Source organism: Vidua macroura, chromosome 23 (genome assembly GCF_024509145.1).
Source record: "Vidua macroura isolate BioBank_ID:100142 chromosome 23, ASM2450914v1, whole genome shotgun sequence".
NCBI lineage: Eukaryota > Metazoa > Chordata > Aves > Passeriformes > Viduidae > Vidua > Vidua macroura.
Window position 1 is genome coordinate 1,057,455 of NC_071593.1, and position 23,193 is coordinate 1,080,647.

General features: G+C 53.7%; 1 protein-coding gene across 2 annotated transcripts in view; it reads left to right on the plus strand.

Annotated features, from left to right (window-relative positions):
• Positions 1-1,429: 1,429 nt before the first annotated feature.
• The window catches only part of EPHB2 (EPH receptor B2), a 127,592-nt gene continuing 105,828 nt past the window's right edge, over positions 1,430-23,193 (plus strand). For both annotated transcript variants that reach the window (XM_053997610.1, XM_053997611.1), the window contains exon 1: positions 1,430-1,519. In XM_053997610.1, the coding sequence (XP_053853585.1) occupies positions 1,435-1,519 (85 nt within the window). In that variant the 5' untranslated portion in view covers positions 1,430-1,434. The remainder of the gene's footprint in view (positions 1,520-23,193) is intronic.

Consider the following 23,193-nt stretch of genomic DNA (forward strand, 5'->3'; position numbering starts at 1 on the left):
CTGTGGTGGGTCAAGGCAGAGAACCCAAGGTGCTCAAGCTGTTGATGCATCACAGGTATAAGGAAGAGCACAGTGGAGCCTAGACTGTTTTTTTCCATGTCCTTCCATGGCAAGTTAAGGGACAGGAATCCATCCTTGAAATCCAGTGGGTCTTTGGCTCCTGGCCTATGAACCTGGCGCAGCTTGTGTAGAGATCCATGTGCAGGATGTGACATCCCTAGGAAGATTTTCCAGGACACAAGTGCTTCCTTCAGAATGCACCTCAACCTTCTGCCCAACCAGCAGTAATTGGGACACAGCTATGGGGGGTGACCAGAGGGCACTGCTGGGTACAATGTGGATACTGGAGAGGTGAGGAGGAGATGTCAGGTGGCAGGGGGACCTCCTGGGGTAAAGAGTCCTGGCAGCAGCCACATGTCACAGATTCACAGAATGGTTTGGGTTGGAAGGGATCTTAAAGACCAGCTGGTCCCAACCTCCCCACCATGCCCTGAAGAGGATGTGGGTCATAAGGTGCCCCCAGGGCAGATGTGGTTCCCAGGCATAGGGAAAGTTGGGGCCTGTTGAGTGCTGCGATGCAGAATTGGAGCTGGGTCTCACCTTGCACTTTCTAGGAAGGTCCTGCTTGACCCCAGCAGTGTCAATAGGGCTCGTGACCAAGTCACAACTGCTCCACAATGGGAACTGGGGGGGATTCCTGTTCTCTCCTGGCTGGCTCCAGGGGGATGGGGGAGGAGAAGGGTGTGGGGGCTCAGGGCTGCCCACAACAAGCTTCGGATTTACCAACTCCTTGGAATTTTGTTTCTTTTTTTTTTTTTTTTTTTTTTTTTTATCCTGCTGTACACGTCCCGTTCTCCAGACGGGAATCTTCTCACCGCCCTGGGCCCCCGGTGGGCAGCTGCGGGGGCTCAGCCTCGCGGGAGAGATGCCCGGCCCGCGGCCGCGGGCGGTGCGAAGGGCGCGGCGGCGGGGGCATCCCCCCGGGACCCCCCGCCCCTCCGCCCCCCTCGCCGGTGCCGGCGGCGCAGCGAGCCCCGGCGAGGCGGATTTGGGCTGAAATCACGGCTTTCTCTGGATGATCGACAGCTCCGGGAGAAACCATCGGCGGGCCGGGGGGAGCCGCCGCCCGCTCGCCGCCCGCCGCCCCCCGCCCGCCGCCGGCCGCCACCGCCCCCCCCCCCCCTCCGCCGCCCCCCGCTCCGGCCGCCCCCGCCGCCCCCGCGAGCAGCGCGGCCCCGGGGCGGGGCGGGGCGGGCGGCGCGGGGCGTCCCCCGCGCGGCGGCGGCGGTGGCTCGGCCCGGCCGCGGCGGCGGGGCCGGCGGAGCGCTCCGTGCCCGCGGCCGTGCCCGCGCCGGCGGCGGCCCCAGCGAGGGGCTCTGGGCTCTGCGCTCCGCGCTCCGCCGCCTCCATGGAGCGCCGGCCGCGCCGCCTCTGATGCCCGGCCCGGCGCGCACCATGGGGCCGCTGTGGCTCTGCTGCCTGCCCCTCGCCCTCCTGCCCCTGCTCGCCGCCGTGGAAGGTAAGGGGGGCGCGCGGGGGGCGGGGGCCCTGCGGGTAGGGCGAGCCCCCTCCGGGTTTTCCCCGTCTTTTGGGGGATGGCACTTTACCCCCTGCCCCCGTCCCCGCCGCACGCCCTTCTGAGGGGAGGCGAAGTTTGGGGAAGTGCTACCCCCCCCAGCTGGAGATGTCGCCGGAGCCCGGTGTGTCCTGTATGCCACCCGCCCACCACACCCCCCCCCCCCCCCCCCCCCCCGCCTCGTCCCCAGACCCTCCCGATCGCTGGCCGCCCTTCTCCCCGCCGGAGTGGGCATCCCTGGGTACCGCGGAGGTTCCCCCAGGGATGCCCGGGATTCACCGCCCCGTGCCCGCTGCTGCTCTCGGGAGATTCTTTGGGGTGCCCCTCCGCCAGGCCTTACCGGCGTTCTGAAGCTGGTGGCCGGCTCCCCTTTGGCGCCGTGGCGTTCCCGGCTTCCCCAGGAGGAGCCGAGCTCCCCGCCAAGGTCCCCGGTGCTCAGACAAAGCAGCGTGAGGCGGCAGGTGGGGAGCTCCAGGGCTGGGTGTGCGGGGACGGCGCCGGGTGGGAGCCCCAACGGTGGGGTCTGTGCAAGGGGAGAGTCGTTCTCCTGCTCCCCAGCCATCCCAGCCATTCCTGCCTGCTCCCCCACGCCCGCTGCATGGACACCCTGGGAAGTGCCAGAGAGCTGGGTTGGGCAGGGGCGAGGGCCAGGTGTCAGGCCAAAAACCGGCTTGTCCTGGAGCGGCGTGGTCCAGGGATGCCTGTCCATTGTGGAAGGGTCATGTTGGAGGGGCTGGGCGGCTCCGCTGTTCCTCTGGCTCCGTTGGGCTGGTGGACAGGCTGGGTGGCCACTGCTGGCCCTGTGTGTGCTGGGAGATGGGAACCACTCGGACAGTGTTTGTCTGGAACATGGATGAGGCACCATTTATTAAGTTGGAGTTTTGGGAGATGACTCATGGGTTGGCCAGCTATACATCGTGATATTTACAATATGGGAGCTTGGCATAAATAGGACTATTTACGTTGCAGCGGAGAGTGCTCGCCAGCTCTGCTATTCAAATGAGCCCAGCATGGTTTTAATTATGGGGGGGAGGGTTGGGGTGAGGAGCGTGTTTGTGAGAGCATACGTGTCCGTCCAGGACGTCTGGCCCCATCCGCTGGTGGCCTTGACACTTCCAGTGGGGACTGGGCTTGGCCAGCGGGGCCCATGCACACTTGACCATGACAAGCTGGTGCTGCCGAGTGTGGTGTGCCGGGTGCCTTGGGCAGGGATTGGGTGACACCTCCACCCCTCCTGCTCCTCCTGCTGCCCAAGAGGTGCTGTGGGTCAGTGCCTGGCTCCCAGGGCTCCCGCGCGTGTTCTTGGAACATGAGCGACTTTCCCACCATCATGGCAGGAGCGGCAGGCACTGGACGCATGAGTGCAAAGGGATGGGGAGTGTATCTATGAACGAGGGGCTGGCCAGTGCAGGTGGGGTGTTTCACGCACCCAAGAGGATCGCTCTAAGGTGTGCTCCTCCACGGATGGGGATGCTCTCAGGGAGATGGTCAGTGGGCTTCCAGTAGCCATTCCCAGCCGGGGCTGACTGTGTTAGTTTGGGTTTGGCGTGGTCCCCCCCGTGCCCCTGCTGTTGCCTCTTGCCCTCTGTGTGTGTGTGTGTGTGTGTGTCTTGGGGCTGTGATGGTCGCTCTCAGTGTTGGTGTGGGCAGCCAGATCCCTAATCTAGCCTCTCAGGAAAAAGCTTCTGGAGAGCTGGCAAGGTGAAGACATGTGGGATGCAGCTCCTTGGGCGTGCCTCTGCTCCTTCCTTTCTGGAACTGCCTCTTCCCACCGCTTCCAAAGTGCCTGGATGTGGTGTCCACCTCTGAATGCTCTGGATCTCTTCGGTGTGGACAGATGGACCCAACAGTAGCTGCTGGCCATGGAGGTAGTGGCTGGACCCACCATGTTCCCACAGCTGCAGGGAACCTCCACAGTTGCGATGCCCTCCATCACCAGCCCCAGCATATTCCAGGGCCAAAATGGGGGCAGAAGGGATTGTTCAGGGGAAAACTACAATTCTGGAAGATCCTTCCTCTTGAGTCCTGTTTTTGGCTCTGTCACAGAGAGCGTTTCTGTACTGCTGGTAATTTCACTTGTCTCCTCTGTGCCTCAGTTTTCCTAATTACAAGGCGTAAAATAATCCAAGCATCTTTCCCAAGGGAGCCGCGAGGTTTTGTTAATGAACATGACAAAGTGCTTTGGGATCCGTGGTTGAAAGCGCAGCCTTAGTCAGTGTGGCTGTGTGTGGGGTGTTTATTTATCTACATGCTTTATATTTCTCTGTGCGCTATATATTCACTTGCATTTAACAAACTTTAATTAGAAACAAAGCCGATAGGGAAGGAAATATAAACAGGAGTGTGCATGGAAATTGGAAGTTGATTGCTCACTGGCCAGCAGAACTCATGGTTCGGGCTCGGGAGGGAAGGCTGTTTGGTTAAAACCGCCTCTGTTAAAAGGAAATGTAAAAAGAACGTGATACATAAATCAGTATGGAAAACAGGGAGGTGGATGACAACATACATAAAGCAGAGGTTAGGAATTGCCTATAGTTGTGAAGGCAGTTGGAAGGTAATGTGTCTGCAGCTGAGAAAGTTCAGGCTTCTCAAAGGAAAGTTTTTTGTATGTTTTTCAAAAAAAAAAAAACAAAACCCAAACCAGAAAGTCAAGAACAAAGGAGTCCTGGAAGGGTCTGGATCCCACACCAGTTGGTAACGCCGCTATCGCTAACGGCCCCGCTTTGTATTCCTGCTGCGTAGGCTGCGCGCTGATCGCAGGACTGATGCTCCCGAGGTATTTTGGGGGGAGCTGGGAAGGACACGGAGGTATTTTAAAATCAACAGCCTGGCTAACTCACGTGCAAGGAGGGAAAACCAACCCGATGGCGTTCTTCACCCCGGTGGAGTTAACTTTTCACAAACCTTGCGGTGCTGGCAAGCTTCCCGAGGACTGGAGGAGAGCCAGCCCTGTGCCAAAAATGCAAAAGGAGACACGAGATGGCCCTGCTATCAGTGAGGGTGTGGGCAGCATGGAGCCAGCAGCACGGAGGCAGCGGCAGGCTCCAATGGGCGATGGAGAATTGCCTGGCATGAGTTTTGCAGAGAAACAGGATCAGGGGTGAGGGGACTCGATTTTGAGCATCAACTGAGCTGAGCAATCCTAATCCTGAGCCCAGTCTTGGGCTTGGAGAGGGATGCAGGGGCAGGAGGGCTGTATCGGCTCCTGGGTTGGGTATTCCCAGGGCATGCTGTGGCTGAAGTGCTGGACACGGACATCCCTGCCCATCCTCCAAGCGAGCTGGAAACAGGACTTCAGTGCTTCTGCATATTTAATAGTGAATTATAATATATGTAATATTTACGGCACTCTCAGACACATGGTGGGATTGTTAGGGGGTCCTATGCAGGGCCAGGATTTGGACTGGATGATCCTTGTGGGTCCCTTCCAACTTGGGATATTCTGTGATTCTGTAGTATACAGTATGTTTAATTTCACTTCTGCTGTAACATATTGCAATGCTAAAACATAGTCTCTTCTCCTGTACCTATGTTGAGCACCTCCACATGGGCTGTGTGGAGATGCCAGGGACACAGGGCTGGTTTGGGCCTTTATGTATCCATCTTTTTGGTCTCCATAGAGGAAGACTTGAGCCATTCCTTCAGGGTTACAGTTACACCAGAGCATTGCTTTGACCTTGGTGCTCCATGGAGATGGATGTTCCAGGTGTGCCAGGACCATGGGAGCTGCAGGAGCCTCCCAGGAAGCCTAGCATGCTCCGGAGGGATGCAGCAAAACAGCAGGTCCAGGGAAAAACACAGCATCTGTCAAGAGCTGATCTTTCCTGTGAGCTTGAGCTCCAGATCTGCAAACACTCTCCTCAGAGCGGGAGGGGAGCAAATGTTTTGGGACAAGTGGAACTGAGGAGCAGAGCAGAGCCTGTGGTTTTGGCCTGGCCCTGTGCCACCCGTCTCCCTCCTGCTGCTTTCCCCTCCCCTCCATGTCCTGGGTTAATTTTTGACAAGGCACATTCCTTGCACCCACCTGCCCTTTGCATTATAGCGGCAGCAAAAGGGAAAGCTCCTTTTGGAGACCAAATAAATCGGTGCCTCATTTAAACATCCATGTTGCTGCCCTTACTATGCTGTTCTGTGGCTTTTCCAGGCAGGAGCAGCAGACCTCTTAATACCTGCTGACTTTCCAGCTTCTCTGGGTGACAAAACATAGGGAGAAGATGCTGTAGGGGACAAGATCTCAGGGTTGGTGTGGCCACTGATGTCCCCCAGCTTCTCGTGTCACCTCACAGAGCGTGTGAAGGGAATGCGGCTGTGCCTTGGGGATGCTGCGAGGGCTTTGGGGCTGTCCCCAGGGATGGGAGCAGCCGTCCCCTTGGAGACAGGCTAAGGACCTGCCTGCACTAGTCGGGGCCCTTTGTGTGCACATACCTGAGCTGCTGGAAAGAGGGGTGGGCACTCAGGAAACTGCCCGAGGAACTGGGTAAACAGTGGAGGCTGTGACAGCTCCCGAGGCATGATTGCTTTGGAGCAAGGGGTGAACGAGAGCCTGACCCTCCACTCCTGCCCCAAAACCTGCTGCTCCCCACACACCAGCCCTGCTGGGATAGGAATGGGGGTGGCTCTGGCTGGGAGTGGGGTTCCCATCCTGCCGAAATCCCGTTTTTATCGAGGAAGAGCCATGTCAGTTCCCACCCTTGTTTGTAATCCCTCCCATACGTGGATCTGGTTTTATAGAGAGACCGGGGTGAAGCACAGCTGCCAATTGGATCTCGTTGGGATGGGGGGAGTAGGGAGATGCTCAGAGGCAAAAGTTCAGCCGTTAGATAAGGGAAAGGATGGGGCCTCCAGTGATAAGGGGCTGAGTGCAGCATGGGCTGGGCGGGAGGGAGGGAGGGAGGGAGGGAGGGAGAGGCAGCATGAGGAGTTTGGAGGCGCTCTGCCCGGCCTGTACCCAGGGATGCAGGGGATCACTGGGAATGCTGAAGGTGGGCAGGGACCCCTTGAAGGCCAGGTGACAGCAGGAGGAGGGGTGTGAGGAAGGAGAGGTGCCTGGGGATGTGCAGGGATATATTACTAATGTCTTAATGTCAGATGTTTCTGGAACGTGCTGGATGGATGGCAAGTTGTGCCAGGGTGCAGACACGGGTGGCTGTGCAGGGCATGCCAGCCCCCTGAGATAATCAGGATGAGGGGAAGGAGTAAGTGAGGATCATGCTGTTTGCCCCTCCCTGAGTTTCCTTGCTTGGGATGAAGGGAGCAGTATCAGGTCCGAAAGGAAGTGTGGCACTGATTGCCAAGCATTAAAGGAAGATGGAGGAGGCCACGAGGGCAGAACATACAACTGTAATTGGGGCTGGTCTGTGCCTCCCTAAATGTCACATTCAGAAATGATGGTTTTAGTGGCTGAGAACAGTTGTGGTTCTTTGGAGAGCTCACAGGAGGAAGAACTCTGGATTTAGACCCAAGCAATCACACACAAGACATCGGATCTGCTCCACGGGAACAGATTCAGTCTCCCAGTGGGCATGAGGAGGGGCTGGGGAGCTCCAAAAGTTGGTGAAGCTTTCTCACTTGATCCAATAAATTATCTTCTTTCCACGTTACCACTCTCAGAGTCAGACCATTGCATCCATAAAGCAACCAGCACTTAAAAACACCACATAGTAATGGTCTCTGAGTAAAGCAAAGTGAAGGAGCTGATTTTGTGAAGGGAGAAGCTAAAATAGGAAAATACTTGCCCATGATGTAGGAAATTAAATTAAAAATCAGAATAAATTCATGCAGCCACTTAACATGAGTTTCCTAAAAATAACCAAAAACCAACCAAACTTGATTAAATGGCAAATTGGAGGAGATCATTGGAGGTAAAAAAATGTTCTTCACAAAGTGCAAGTGGTATCTAAAAGGAGAAAATAAAAAAATCAGAAAGTGTGGTCTGGTGAATGTGAAGCAGTATAAGGCAGTCTGAGAGGAGTTTGAAAAATATCTTAAGAGAAGAAATTGTTTATCCCCCAAGATTCCCCTCAACAAATGAGTATTGGGAAGTTAAATGTGCAGGATGGAGCCCTTGGGGTGGAGGGGGATGACTTCAGTGTCACCCCAAGTGGCCAAAGGGACTCCTGCCAAGGACCTTTGCTTCCCAGGGCAGGGCTGGGAGACTGTTCTGAAGTGATGGCAGGAGAAGTCGTACTTTACAATAAGTCAATAAAATGAATATTTGAGCCAGAGTAAATGGGATGAGCATCCTTTAAGAAGATCTCCCTGGGTGATCCAGGAGACTCCAGAGCAGTAATTTTAGAGGAAGGGCTCTCTTATGGATTAAAATCTGCTTAAAGAAGGGGAAACAAAGAGTCAGTTTTCCCACTGGACAGGGTCAGCGTGAGGCTTGTGCTGGTGATGTATTCATAAAGCAGAGAGGGCTGGGAATGGGAAGGCGAGGAGTGTTTGCAGATTATACAAAATTATTCAGGATGATAAAAACAACAGTTGTCTTGAAAATATTGCAAAAGGCTCTCATGACACTGGATAGCTGGGCTATAAAGTGGCAGATTAAATGTAGTCAGGGATGAATGAAAAGGGATTCACATGGAAAAAATTACCCTAAACCCATGCATGCACAGTGGCAGTCTTTAAATTACTTATTAGCATTTTGAGAAAGAGATCTTAAAGTCATTGTGGATGGCTCTTTGAAAGCATCAGCTCTGAACTGGGAAAGACTGGGAAAGGGAGTGAAGATGCTTGTACAGGAGAAGTACAGGGGAGAGGGGCTCCGGGAAAGATGCAGCCTGGGGAGGGAGGGGGCACAGAGGTGCATTGGACTGTGGGAGGTGTAAAGAAGAGGGTGCAGAAAGGGTGATGATCCTTTATTTTATATTTTTTCCCTCTCTCTGGAGTTCTCAAGCAGAAGGTTTCCCACCAGGAGCAATGGAGGATGGAGGTAGGGTGGGGTGAAGCCCAGCCCTCCCCATCCTGGCTACGAGGGGCATCGGGTACCCTTGATTCTGGTGTGCTCCCTGAGCATCCCGGTGCACTGCAGGAGGTGGGATGGGAACCAGGAATCCCTTTGGCTCAGCCTCCCGTGGCAGATGTGGTATTTGAAAGGAAACAGGGAAAGATGCCTTCTCTGGGCTCCTACACTGAATGTCCAGGCTCAGTGGGATCCGCCTGGCCCCCAGCTCCCAGTTTGGCTTTCAAGATCTGCAGCTTCCAAGGCAAAGTGCTGGGGAGGTCCACATCACTCTGGGTGCTCATGGCCCTGAACCCTTTGTGTCTGGGGACACCTTTAACCTTCCACAGACTCTTGATTTTGGCCGGAAGGCCAAGGAAGGTTCCTTGGAAAATGCCTGTTGGTGCTTGCCTTTGCAGAAACTCCTCGGAGTTTCAGAGGCCAAGAGCACCTGGTTGGAACTGGGGAGGAGAAGAACTTCCCTGAGCCCTGGGTTCACCTTGGGGGGCTGTTGGCTGGGTTATGGGAGGTGCTCGGGCCCTTGCCTGGCAGCTGAGGGGGTTGGGGGTGGCGAATGTGGCTGAGTGGGTGAATCTCCCTGTGCAGAGGGGACACCTCGAGCCGTGTAGATGTCCCTGGGCAGAGGGGACACCTCGAGCTGTGTGGATGTCCCTGGGCAGAGGGGACACCTTGAGCCGCTGCGGGCTGGTGCTCCCAGGGCCAGACAAAGGGAACAATGGGCTCGGCTGCTGGGCTTCTGGGTAGTCTGCAGCTGGCTCCAAGCCCCCAGCCCAGGAGAGGAGGGGCAGGCAAAAGGTCTGGAATCCCCTCCAGATTTTGGGGACATGGGGACACCCAGCTGCAGCAGGCTGAAGGACAAGCTGTGCCCCTAGTGATGCACAGGCTGGGCAGCTCGCTGGCCGTGCCCAGCTGGGCTCTGTCTGTCCAGCAGCAGGCTGAGGTGAGTCCTGCTCCATGGGAGGTGTCATCCCAGCTCCCTAAATATGTCCCCAAAGTGTGTGGAGCCCTGCTGGAGCCTGGTGAGCTCTGGTTGCATGTCCATGGAGGGACCTGTGTTGGGAGGCTTCTGCAGCACTGCTCTGCTGAGAAGCAGAGGAGAGGAGAACCAGGGAGGGTGAGGATGGTCAGAGAGGAGGCTGGACCCTCCAGATCTCCTGTCAGGACCCTCTGTGAGCCTGAACAACTTCAACAGAGGGATACAAGAGACAGAAGGCATCTCCATCTTGTGTAGTCCTCATGCACAGGCTGTGGGTGAGAAGCAGTGGTGAGACAGTGCAGCTTCTGCCTATCCCAGAGTCTCTCAGGGCAGGGGAGGACTGATTGGAGCACTCTGCCTTGGAGCAGGGGACATGGAGTCCCTGGATGCTCCTTGGTCTCCAGGCTCTCTTTGAGCCTCCCAGGAGGCCACTAGTTCCTGCAAAGTGGCCATTGAACCCACACACTTTGGACTGCTTAAGGCTGGAGGGTGGGACAGGATGTGTCTTGGGACAAACCAGGCAGGAATGGGCTGCTGAAGTGTCTCCAGGTATGTGGTTGGTTTCACCCAAAACAGGTGTGGATGTGTGGATGTGTGTGTCCTACCAGGACCCAGATCTTCCTGCTTCCACTGCTCTCCACTCCCAGGCAGATGCTGGTGGCCCTGGCAGGTACTCCTGGATGGAGCTGGCATCATCGTTCCCTGCTGTTGGCTCCCATCACTTGCTGGTCAATGTCCCCAGGTGATGCCTCTGTGAGTTTGGCTTCAAGCCTTTCTCATGAGATCCATCTTTCTTGAAAGCTTTGCCTTGGCAGTAGACTTTTGGATGGGAATAATGTCCCAGAAGGGGGCCTTGGTCCTAGAATCATAGAATCATTGGCTGGTTTGGGTTGGAAGGGATCTTAAAGCTCATCCAGTTCCACTCCTGCCATGGGCAGGGACATCTTCTACTGTCCCAGGGTGCTCCAAGCCCTGTCCAGCCTGGCTTTGGACACTGCCAGGGATCCAGGGGCAGCCACAGCTGCTCTGGGCACCCTGTGGCAGGGCCTGCCCACCCTCACAGGGAACAATTCCTTCCCAATATCCCATCCATCCCTGCCCTCTGGCAGAGGGAAGCCATTCCCTGTGTCCTGTCACTCCATCCCTTGGCCAAAGTCGTTCTCCAGCTCTCTTGGAGCCCCTTTAGGCACTGGAAGGCTGCAGTAAAGTCACCGTGGAATTATGAGATGTGTCCAAAACACCTGTTTGTGGTCTTGAAGAGCTGGGAGTGCTCTGGTCTGACAAATGCCCGTGCAGCTGGTTTGAGGCGAGGTGTGGCAGAAGGTCTGCTGAGGATCAGGACTGGGCCGCCCAAATGAGCTGGGTGCTGTGGATTGGAGGTCAAAGAAGCCCTGGACCACCACAAGTAGGTTCATGCTGGCCAGGCAGCCCCCAGGCAGTGCACACCACATGCTGGGAGTGAGCTGGGCTGGAGCACGGGAGGGTCACATCTCACCGTGCCGAGGTTACGATCATGTTTCATGATTTGCTTTGCTTGTAATCCTGTTTCCAGGCTCCACAACTGCGACTCGGAAACCTTCACGGTGAGCCTCACTTCATAAATCTTGGTCCTGTTTTACTTTTAAGCCTGTCTGGTATCAGAGGATAAAGGGAGCAGAAGAAATGCGTGACCTGGGGGCAGCATGGATGGAGTGAAACAAGATGTCCGGGCTTGATAGAGCCTGCAGGGATGGGGGCTGGCCAGGCTGCAGGGACTTAACTGCAGCATGCCAGCCATAGGGAGGCATTTCCTGTGGATCTCTTCTGAGGGATCTCTCCTGCAGGATCCCAGTATCTCCAAGGCTGCTTGCAGAGTGCCTTTGAAGGTGTCTGAGCACTGGTTCCATGTCTCCAGCCTTTGTATGCACATTGTGACACCTTTGTAGTAAATGGGAGCAGGCCTATGGCTCCCTGGGCATTGCTCTGGGAGGGAAAGCGAGCTGGGGAGCAATTCATTGTCTGGGGAGCAATTCAAATATTTTCATTGCCTGGATGTGAGGAATGGCAGGGTATTGATCAGCCAGTGCTGGAGTGTGCTGAGAGGTGAGATGGAGGTGTCAGCTCCTCCAGGCTGGCTGCTGGCATGGGGCACTGAGGGGTTGCATCAGGCAGAGCAGAGCAGCCCCACCGGGGATAGCTTCTAGCCATGGAAATAGCTGCAAATGCATGGATGGGCAAATGCATGGATGGGCAAATGCATGGATGGGCAAATGCATTCCCCAGGCAGAGCCTGGAGCTGCCCTGTCCATGCCCTGTCCATTCCCTGAAAGTGTCTAAGGCCAAGCTGGACAGGACTTGGAGCAATCTGGTCTGGTGGAAGGTGCCCCTGCCCATGGCAGGGGTTGAAAGGAGATGGTCTTTAAAGTCCTTTCCAACCCAAACTGTCCTGTGATTCGATGAAGCTTGGAGAAAGCCCCACTCCTTCTGCCTGCCTTGCAGGGGTGATGGATAGTCCCAGAGGCTCTGGAAGGATAAACTCAGGCGTGGGTGTGATGCTATGTGGAAATGCCTTGACACAGGCTCACAGCAGGGCAGCGGGGCTGCCATGGGCTAGAGGGGACAGAGTGCCCAGTGCCCCCAGGGCTTGTCCCTATCCCCTGTCACCTTTGGTGAACCTCTGAGAGTCTAGACAGCTGCAGAGCAGTCGGGAGCAGGGCGGGCACAGGGAAGGTGCTAATTAGGATGTTGGCAGCATTAGCAGGGGTTGGTGTTTGGCTGGTGGGAGGTGTTGAAGAGGCAGCATGCACTCTGCTCCATGTCATGCTCGGTACAAAGCTCAGGGCAGCAGGCTGCTCACACGTCTGCAGGGGGGACGAGGCCAGCTCGGGGCTGATGGAGCCATCCAGGGGAAGGGGTGTGCTGCTTTGAGCCCACCTGGGGCAGCGGAGTGACAGCCTGATGTGGCTTTGTCCTGGGGCTGCTAGGAGCATCCCCAGTGATGGGGAGCTACCTCCTCTGTGTGGCTGTGCTGCTGCTGCACAGAACCAGCCCTGATACACCTGCTTTTCTCCTCCTTTTGGCTCCTCACCTTTCTTTTTCCATGGTTGTAGGTGAAATAGAGTAGAGGAGCTGCTCACATTGCTTTTGGGTTTTTTTTAATCTGGTATCAAACTTATGCCATCACATTGAATAGCTGCCATGAGATTTTGGTATGACTGACACCTGTTCTGGCTTTAGAGCAGCAGCTTTTGATACAAACAAATCCTCTGGAAATGCTGAGTTTACTGTCAGCTGCTCCCATGTCTCGCCTGGTCCCTGTTCCCAGCTTTGGCTAAACCTTGCATCACTCGGGAGGTTGCTGATGCTCTGGGCAGTGGCTGGGTAGGTCTCTTGAGCTCCACTGGTTTATGGTTTGGGGGACAGGCAGAAGGTGCAGGCACATGCAACTGAGGTGTTGCCAGGCTAGTCCCTCTGGGCTGCTGAGCAAGTGGCTGTCCCTGTCCGACGGGACACGGCTCATGGGTGGGTGTGCACATGGCAGGAAAATGGGCACAAGCCAAAAGCTGAGCGAGCCAACTCGACCGTTGCGGCGTTCCCTTTCATCCCCGGCTCTTCCGGGAGCCCATCCTTCCTTATCTGGGGGGTTGGGGGTGAAGTTCAATCTTTACAGGCTGGGTCCCACGGTGCTGCTTTGCTTCTCCCAGTTTCTGTTGGTCCCTGCATAAGAAAAGGTGGGGCTGCAGGGAGGGGAGCTGAATTTTGGACTGGGAAGTAAGGGATGTGTAAGGGCACACTGCCAGGGGCTGTGGTAGGTTTGGGAGTAGCACATTTGGGACCAACAGGAGGGACCATTGGAGCCCAGACGTCCCCATGGCGTCTTGGATGGGATGGCAGGGGCTGCTCATGAGGGTTTTGTGCTGGGGGAGACCAAGCAGGTCACCCTCTAGCAGCAACCTTGCCCTGTAATTTGGGTGGCCTAAATATGACCTGAGCTCCTGCTTGTGGGTGCTGAACCCTTGGAAAGCTGACCTGGTGTTTTACTGTGTTTGGGAGGTCCTCAGTGTGTGGGCTACATAGGGAAAAGGGAAAAAAAATGGGATTTGTGAGGTCAGCCCTGGGTGTGTCAGCCACCAGTCCTGAACTGCTCAGTGGCCAGAGGGGTGGAGAAGGGCTCAGCCCTCCATGGGTCTCCTGGGGATGCCAGCAGGCCGTGGAGCTGTGGTGACGTGCCCACCCCATGTGTCACCATCAAGGTGCCCATTTCCCTGGTGGCGTGTCAGGGTCTGTGCTGAAGGAGAAGCCCTGTGAGTGCACAGGCTCAGGTGAAGCACCTGGAAACTCTTTGGAGTCTCCTTCCCTGTGGTGGCAGGAATGTGCTATACACTTGTCCAGGACTAAAATAAAACTGCTGCCCAAGTCCCATCTGAGAGAAAAAGCCTGGGGAGAACACATTCGTCTCCTGGCTGCTGTGGTGGGGATGCTCAGTGAGGGGTTCTGATTTGCTGGTGGTTTTTATTCACTGAAGAAGTCACTGGTCAACTGTTGTGCTTGGCATGCTCCAGGGCTGTAACTCTCAAGAGGGCTGTGGGCTAATGTGGGTGGTGAGAGCCCACCTAGAGTGGGTGTGTGGTGGCCGTGAGGGAGACGATGCATCATTTCAGGGAAGTGTCATGAGGGTGAATAGACAAACTGATGGATGAGTCAACAGACCCAAGGAATAGATACAAGAAAAAGGCAAACCTGGCTTCTCTTCCAATTCTATAAAAATAAAATGAAACAAACTTCATGCTTACATTGCCTGAAGAAATCCCACCCACCAGCGCTGGGGAGACCCTGCTGGTCCAACATCAAGTGATCACACTCTGATAATGCACATCCTCCATACCATCCTCATCAATGTGTTACAGCTCTGCCCTTGCTCCAGCCCCCAGGCTTTTCCCTTCCAGCTACGAAGAGGGTCTGGAGCAGGGCCTGGCTTTGCTACACCTGCCTGTCCTCCAGCGTGGGGTTCATGTGACCCTGTGCCAAGCCTGGGCTGGGATTTCCCACCCTTCCAATCTCTCCACCTCCAAATCTTTGTTTCCTCTCAGACAGTTCAATTTGCACACCCTTCGGGTGTTTTGGCCCGGGTGGGCTCGGTTTCCTGGGTCAATGTCTGCTGGAACGTTTGGATGTCCTCTCTCAGGGAGGACTTTGCCCGTGCTGGGGACTGCGGTCTTAGCTACAGCCATGGAGCGTCAATCTGGTAGAGGCAGCGGGTGATCCACAGCTTGGAACATCTCAGTTTAGTGAGGCTGGCTCAAAATCAAGTGTTTTAACCAAGCAGGAAATGTTGCTGTGGGATTTCTCCAGTGTTTTAGGAGGGTGGTGGAGGGCTCCGTGCTCATCCTGGGGCTGCTGCTGGGAGAGGAAGACATTGAAGCCCACTGCTGAGAGTGTGGTTTTGTTGCATCTCCTGCACCCACACCAAGTCCTGCAGGGGTGGTTACCTTTGCCCTGCTCTGGGCTGCAGTCAGAGTAAATATTCACTAGAGATGTTTTGTTTTGGTGTCTCAGGCTCACAAGGCCAGTGGAGATGTGAGTGGGGATCCCTAAAGCGGGGCTCGCCAGCCTTTAATACTTGGACTACTTCTGCTGCCTGTGCTTGCAGGGCTCTGGTGGGGATGAGACATGGCTGGTCTCCATGGTTTTATGTGGCATGGGACTGTGCCAGCAGTTTAATCACAGCTGAGCCCTCACAGACCAGCATAAAAAATGTTGTAGTTGGGATTAGGTTACCCATCCTTCCTATAAAAGACTCTATAAACAGTCCATCAAGCCCCAGCATTCCTGTGTTGGCTGTGAGGTCCTTTGCACTTAATGGGTCTGACATTTGCTTTGACTAAACCTTTTTTGGGGGAGGCAGTGATATAAAGCAGCCCCCAAAGAATGGGGGGCTTGCTTTTTGCTTGCTTTAGTGGGGGAACCCAACTGGGCTGGCTTGGCAGAGGCAGTGTTGGATGTCAGAGGATTTGGCTGGGAAGGCAGAGGGTGAGACGCAGCCCAGAAGGCAGCGACAACAGCAGCTCCTCCCTCCCCATCACTGAGGGCTTTCTCTGTAGGGATTTGCTCTTTGCTGGGGTCTGAGGATTTTCCCTTATCTTGGGGCAGGCAAGAACCTGGGACTCCCTCTCCCATCTCCCAGCACACTTCAGACCTGTCTTGTCTCTGCTGTAGCTGAGTAATGCTCCAGAGTTAAAGGTCCCCAAACCTTTTAAAAAACCTAAAGCTCGGTCTGGGGACCAAGTGGTCTCTTTCTAGCTTCAGGTGTGCTCCCACGTTCACCTTCCTCACCATGTCCTTCATGTGTGATGCCAACCATGGAAGGGCTCCTAGTTTAACACCATCCATGGACTTTCTTGATATGCTTTTGAGTTTTGTTCATCATTTGGGGAGCCAAAGGGGCAGGAAATCAATGGATACCCAGGAAGGAGACTTAGGTGGTGCTGAGGGTGTTCCTTATCCTGGTTGCTGCATTGTTGAGGTGGGTGTGCACACCTTGGCCATTCCTTGGGATAATGCAGATGCTCCTGCCTGGGACAGTCACCTCTCTCCTGGAAACCTTAAAGCCATAGTTATGCTCCTGCTCTCCCAGCAATGTAGGGAAGGAAAAGCCCTAATCCTCCTGGCTGCCAGGAGGTCCCAGCTGTGGTGGCAGTCCTGTGGGTGACACCTGCCTGCTTGGAAAGGGGCTGAAGCCATCCGGTTGTTCCGTACACAGCGAAGGTTTGTTGGGTGGGAACTGCTTCCGTGCTGCGGTGCCAGAGCTGGGCACGAGGGGCTGTCCCTGATCAGTGCCACCATGTCACTGGGACCATCTGGAGCTTTTCCCGCCTGTCTGGTGCTTACATCTGTTGAGCCACACCAGCTCCAGGGCTGTTGCTGGAGGAGATCAGGCTTTCTGATGCTTTTCACCACTGAGTTTAATTAATTTTAAGGTTTTTACTCCCCTAAATTTTCTTTGAAGATGATATGAACAGTTTTATCATTATCACAAAAATGGGATTTCTAATGTAAGCTGGAAGCAACCCCCCCCTTCAGTATCCTGCTGGGGGCAATTCAGCTCACCTGCCTGGCTGGCTGATCTCAATCATAAGACTGTCCTCAGAGGCCCTTTTCTCTCTGTTCCTATCTGGAGAAAATTAACAACTGCATTAAAGTGGGAGCATTATTTTTTCATATGGCGAATGCCAAAGAAGGTGAATCCCATATCCTTCACTTGAGAATGCTCTGCAAGGCTGCAAGGGCATTACCCACCTGAGCAGTGGTTTCCTTCATCCCTCTCCATCATTCTGACTAATGCAGAAATGAACCCAGGGCTGGTTCCCGTGGAGCCCACCGCGGTCCAGCACTGGGAACTGTTGCTTGGAACCTGCCACCTAATCAGTTCTTAATGCCTTTTGTAGCATATATTTTGATCTGGAGTGCAGGCAGTGGCTGGCACAGTGGCTCTGTTCCCCAGGCTGCCCTCACATCTCCTGATTCCAGCGCTCAGACACTCCCCTGCCTCGTACATAGCTTCTCTCACCAATCAGACTTGTAATCTCAGTGAAGAATGAAATCAGATTTGTTTGACAAGACCTGTTTCTTGTAGAAGTATGTTGACTGGTGCTAATTATACTCCTGTTCTTTAATTCTTTATGATTGGAATTACATCAGCTTTTTCATTATTTCCCCAGAAGTGATTTCAAACCGAGCAAGACCTTGAGTGCCTGCCTCACGTTGTAATCCTGGTGCATCCACTAGACGTGATCCTTCTGCTCTGAGATGCTCTGCATTAGTGTCTTCAAGGACTTCCCAACTTTCTTTTTCTCCAGGCATTCCCTCATGGGCTCTTGCTTCTTAATCTTTGGAGTCTCTTGGGTCTGTCACTGTGAAATGTGCTGGATTTTTTTAGTTCTCTCTCTTTTGTCCCCAGCTGGCAGCTTATCCCCACACAGATATAATACACAGATAGCATTCCCTGGCACAGGCTGCCCGGGGCAGTGGTGTAGTTGCCATGCCTAGAAGTGCTCAAAGGCATGTGCATGTGGCACTTGGGGACATGGGTTAGTGGGGAACTTGGCAGTACTGAATTCGGGGTTGTAGTCAATGATCTTGGAAGGCTTTTCCAACCCTGGTGATTCTCTGATCCCTTAGTCTGTGGGCCATCCCTGTAAGGTGTCCATAAAATGCCCACAATTGCCCAGAAAGTGTCCACTGAGTTAATGAGATCTATGACTTTGAGCTCTGTCTATTGTGATGGTCCCTCAGACAGGAGAGGTAACAGAGGGGATGGTGATACTCTCTGGAAACAGTGCTGGAAAGAGCTACCCAGGTTTATTCCATGCCCAGTTACTCCTGCAAACTTTGACCAGTACAGGAACCATGCTGTGAAGTTTTCTTGTGGTTTTCTCCCATTTTGCTAGTGGCTTGTCCTAGAATTTGATTTTTCATGTCTGTTGTGGAGGTGTCACACAGGAATTTGATGTGGTCATGGTTTCTTGGGCTTGTTTATGGAAGCATCATCACTGAAATGGCCAGAAATGAAGATAAACAATGGCTGGGGCTTCTCCCACCTCCATAAGGCCACTGTCTGTGGAGAAAACAGCCGAGTTGTTTGGGCACCATGTGGCCCTGCTGCATCTGTTCCAAAGTCTCAGTTATTTGCTAAATGCTTGCAAACGTGTGTGATTTTTAAGGAATTACAGCCAGACGTTCCCTGGCTCGTTAGTTATGTATGAGCTAAGGAATCCTGGTTACTCAGGGGAGGAAGCAGCCCTGTCCTCTGGAGGGCTGTGGAATAACATCCCTCTTTCCTAATAAAGACACAAACTGGCTGACCATGGCCACCCTTCACACACCAGGAACTGCAGTGAGGGAAGTTCTGACTGTGCCTAGAGTAAAAAAAAAAAAACTGTTAATCACTCTGGGAGTGGAGCAGGACTGAAACAGGGCTCAAGTCAGTGACAGCACATTGAGCCCTGAGCTGTCTTAATACTTTTCTCTATGTTTCTATGAATTGTAACATTTTTACTTAGCTTTTTCTCTGTGTGCTGAAAAGAACATCATCATAACTTTTTCTTGTCTTCAGACGTGGGTTTTCCAGAGGTTTCTTTTATTCACTTCCTGCCAGTCACAATAAAATATGGATTGTGCTTATTCTCCTTCTATTTCTCATGGATTGCCTTTTGTGTGTGTGGCTGTCACAAACATGTTGATCCTCTGATGCTGGTTTTGGTTGAAGTTGTTGTTTTCCTAGATTGCCTTTATATATATAATAGTTAAAACTTTTCTTACAGAATCATAGAATGGTTTGGCTTGGAAGGGACCTTAAAGATTGAGTCCCAAGCCCCTTTGGTTTCCATCTGTACTTTTTGCTCCTGTTTCCTGGTTGACTCTGATTGTAAATTTGATGAGATTTTTGAAATTGATACATTTGGATGAACAGGCAAAGCCATTTCAGGTTTGACCTGTTCTCCCTTTGGCCCACACACATTGCGGTCATCAGTGCTGAGGCAACTCCATGCTTCCAGTCCAGTGATTCAGCCCTCATTCCGTGTCATTATGAGGTCCAGAATTGGATACCTCAGGGTTTTTATTGCACTCTGTGCATTAAAATTATGTAACGAGCCCGTCCTCACCACTGGCAGGGTGTGATACAGTGGAGCAGTGACAGATATTGACAGGTACCAGTGTCTCCAGGCAGGGGAGAGGCAGGAATGTGCTGGTGAGAGCTGGGTCATGGGCACTGTGTCATCACGTGTTGGCTTTCCATCACATGTGTCATTGCACATCGTCACAGGCATGTCCTGAGCATGTTTATGATTTATATTGGTGCAGTGGGGGCTCAGCTGAGCCAGTGTGAACTGAGGGGTCTTCTCCAGCATCCTCTACTGCTGAACTTCCCAATTCATGGAATCACAGAATCACTGAGGTTGGAAAAGCCCTCCAGATCACCAGACTCAATCATTAACCCAGCTCTGCCATGTTCACCACTAACCCATGTCCCCTAGTGCCACATCCACGTGGTTTTTGAACACTTCTGGGGTGGTGACTCCACCACTGCCCTGGGAAGCTGTTGCCAATGTGTGATCACCCTTTCCATAAAGAAACTTTCCCAATATCCAACCTGACCCTCTCCCGGCACGGCCTGAGGCCGTTACCTCTCCTCCTGTCCCTGTTCCCTGGGAGCAGAGCCCCACCTGGCTGTCCCCTCCTGTCAGGAGTTGTGCAGAGCCAGAAGGTGCCTTCTGAGCCTCCTTTTCTCCAGGCTGAGCCCCTTTCCCAAGCCTGTAGTGTAGAGCAGTCCCAGCTGATGGATTGATGTGGCAGTGATGGCAAGGGTGGATCCCATCCTTTGCAGGGAGCTGGAGGACACATGGTGTGGGGAGGTGGCAGTGCAGTCTGTGGCAGCTCAAGGCAGGCATGCTGGTCACCCTGCACTCACCTCTCCTGGCTCTCACTATCCTCCTCCTCAGGAGCCCTGCCCAGATTTCCTGGTGAGATGGAGAGGAGAGTCCAGAACTTCCTCAGCCTCGGGTGAGGCACAGTATCAGGTGAGCTAACAGGATGTTTTAGGACTGAGGAAAGACCACTGATGGTGGATTTGAGAGGACATGCAATGACCTTTGTTAGCAGGAATCATGTCCTGCTTAGCTGCTGGAGAAGGACCCACTGCCCTGGCAAAGCCAGCCTTCACCTGTGAAGGTGGCACCTGTCAGATATTTGCAGATGTCTCTTGGTTTTGGGCTGTGCAAGCCCTGCTGTCTCAATGCATTGCTGCTGTTTAAGGAGTGAGAGTCCTCTTGGCACCACTGGAGGGTGGCTGAGCCTCTGGATTTTTGGGATGGAATGCCAAGGCACAGACTTGCTTGTGTCCCTGAGCCTGGTGTTAGTCTAGGGAGCCCCTGCCTTCCTCCTGTCTCGCTGGCTTCATGCATCTGCTGGGTTTTTGCTCCAAAACACAATAAAGAGGAAGCAATGCTATGTTTTCCCCCACCAAAGTTCTGATACTCAACAGATGAACATCCTGGATTAGGCTGAGGAGAGGTGTTGTTAGTGGGTTGTGGGGGCTCCCGCATCCTCAGGTGGCTCATGGGGAGATGTGAAGGAATGATGTTCCCAGCCTGTGTTCCCAGACAGCCTTCCTGGGGGCAAAATGTAGAGCTGCAGTTGTAGTTCCATTTTCCAGCAAAAGGGAGCACTGGGTGTTTGAATGAGATAGTGGCTGGGATAATTATATAGTAGTGATTTGGGATTCTGCTGTCTCTCTCACCTTCTAGAAGAGCAAGATTTATCAGCTCCATCTGTGATCAGAGCAGATGTCCAGCTCTGGTTCCCTGTCCCCAAGGTCCCCCTGTCCCCAAGGTTGCCCTGCCCCCGGCTGTAGTGGTGATCAAGGTGATGTGGATTTGGGAAGCCATTCCTGGAAACCTCCAGTGCTGGAGATCCCCCAGGTCCCTGGTGGCCAGACTCAGGGCTGGACAGCCCTCCTGGGGAAGCAGAGTCCTAAATGATCTGTTAATATCCAACTTGAACACCCCAAGTCACGATTTATATTTTAAAATGGTCTCTTGTGGGTCAAGATGTCCACCCTGGAGTGACTTGCTGTTCTCATTTTATGGGATGAGTCACTGTTCTTGTTTTATGGGATGAGATCCCTTCTACGTAGCTGAGTGTGGGTGAGGGCTGTGTTTTCCCTTCATTACTTCCAGCTTTTTCCTTTATGAAATTGCATCTGTCTGGGAATGGCCATGTTCAGGGTTTAAACCGTGTTTTTGGTTCTCACTCTACCCCAGGTGTTGATGGTACACAAATAACTTTGCCTGAATGTGCCAATCCCATTTGACCGTGGATCCCCATTGCCCCAGAGATCCTGTCTCCAAAGGCTGGGGAAAGAAGCACTTGGGAGGAGGTGGGAAAGGAGCTAATCCATAAGTTTATTTGTCTGTAAGGCATGGCTCACAACCTTTCTGTGTGCACAAACTGGAAATGTCTGCACACATCCAGAATTCCTCACCACAATGCTACACTAAACACTGGAATCATCAGAGGTTCTGTTCACAAGGGCATGGAGTGATAGGATAAGGGGGAATGGCTTCCCATTGCCAGAAGGAAGGATTAGGTTGGATACTGGGAAGAAATTCTTCAGTGTGAATGTGGTGAGGCCCTGGCACAGGTTGCCCAGAGCAGCTGTGGCTGCCCCTGGATCCCTGGCAGTGTCCATCCAAGGCCAGGCTGGATGGGGCTTGGAGCAGCCTGGGGCAGTGGAAGGTGTCCCTGCCCATGGCAGGGGGTAGAATGGGATGAGCTTTAAGTTTCCTCCCAACCCAAATGATTCTGGGATTCTATAATTCTTTTTTCTTGGAGCAGTGATTTGCAGTCCTGTCCCAGCTTCCAAAATCTCCTGACTCAGATGGGGGTGATTATTTGCAGGTAGCAGAGCTGCCTCCTCCCACATTCCAAAGCAGCTCACACATGGAGGATGCGGCTGTGAATGATGACCAAGTGTGGGAGCAGGACCATCCCAGATCTGGGAATGCTCCCCCCATCCCTGCTCCAACCTGATCTCTCACCGTTGGCTGCAGCATGGTCTTTAACAGCCCTTTCCTTGTGAAATCAGAAGGATTGCGGGCTGTGAAGTACAAACGATTTGTACTAAATGCTGTGTAATGGATTCCACTTGCAGCCTTTGGTGACTGTGTGTTTCTAATAAAAGCCTCTGGAGTGAGGCAGGGCTCCCAGCTGGCAGGGGTCAGGGTGGTGGGGAGGCTGGGCCCAGCCTGCGTGGTCCCCACGAGGCTCTTGGGCATCTGGGCTGTCTCCTGTGAGGTGGAGCTGCTGGCTTGGAAACAGTCAGCTCTGGAAACCCACAGGGTTGTGAACCAAGGGGAAAAATAAATTGACAGAAAGGCTCTTCTAGGGGACTGTACTTTCTCTGTGCTGCCAGCAGAGATGTGGGGTTCAAAGAATCGTCGAATCATGAAATTTCCTGAGCTGGAGGGACCCACAAGAACATTGGAGTACAACTCCTGGCCCTGCTTAGGACACCCCAGAAATTCCCACCCTTTGCCTGGAGCTCTGGCAGCCTTGGGGCTGTGCCTATTCCCCGGGGAGCCTGGTCAGTGCCCCAGAATGCTCTGGGGGAAGAATTTCCCTGATACCAAACCTACACCTCCCTGACACGGCCTGAGCCATTCCCTCGGGTTCAGATGTGGGGTTTGGGGGAACAGGGCAGCAGCAGAACGTGTTCTGCATCATCATGGGACACAAAACTGCCCTGAGGATACAGCTGCTGGCCCTCAGGCTCAGGCTGGCCCTATATTGCCTATATGTGGCTCCCCTGGCGAAGGGGATTCCATGGAAATGTGGGATATACAGGGCTTCAGCCTGGAGAAAAGCACGTGGGCAGTACCTGGTGCTTTCAAACCAGGGAACAGATGAGTCACCACCCCAAGAGCTGTTGCAGAGGTAAGCAGGGGGTTCACACCTTTAATGTGCAGTTCTGCAGCATTAGGAGTAAGGAGAGGTTCCCACCGTGCTCCAGCAAGAGATGAATTTACAGGTGTGTCCTGGAAGGGCTTAAAATTGGCTGGTCAGAGTTAAATACTCCAAGTTTCCCATCTGCAGCGAGTACCAGTGTTGGGAGAGCAGTAAAGGCTGGAGGAGTTGGATTGG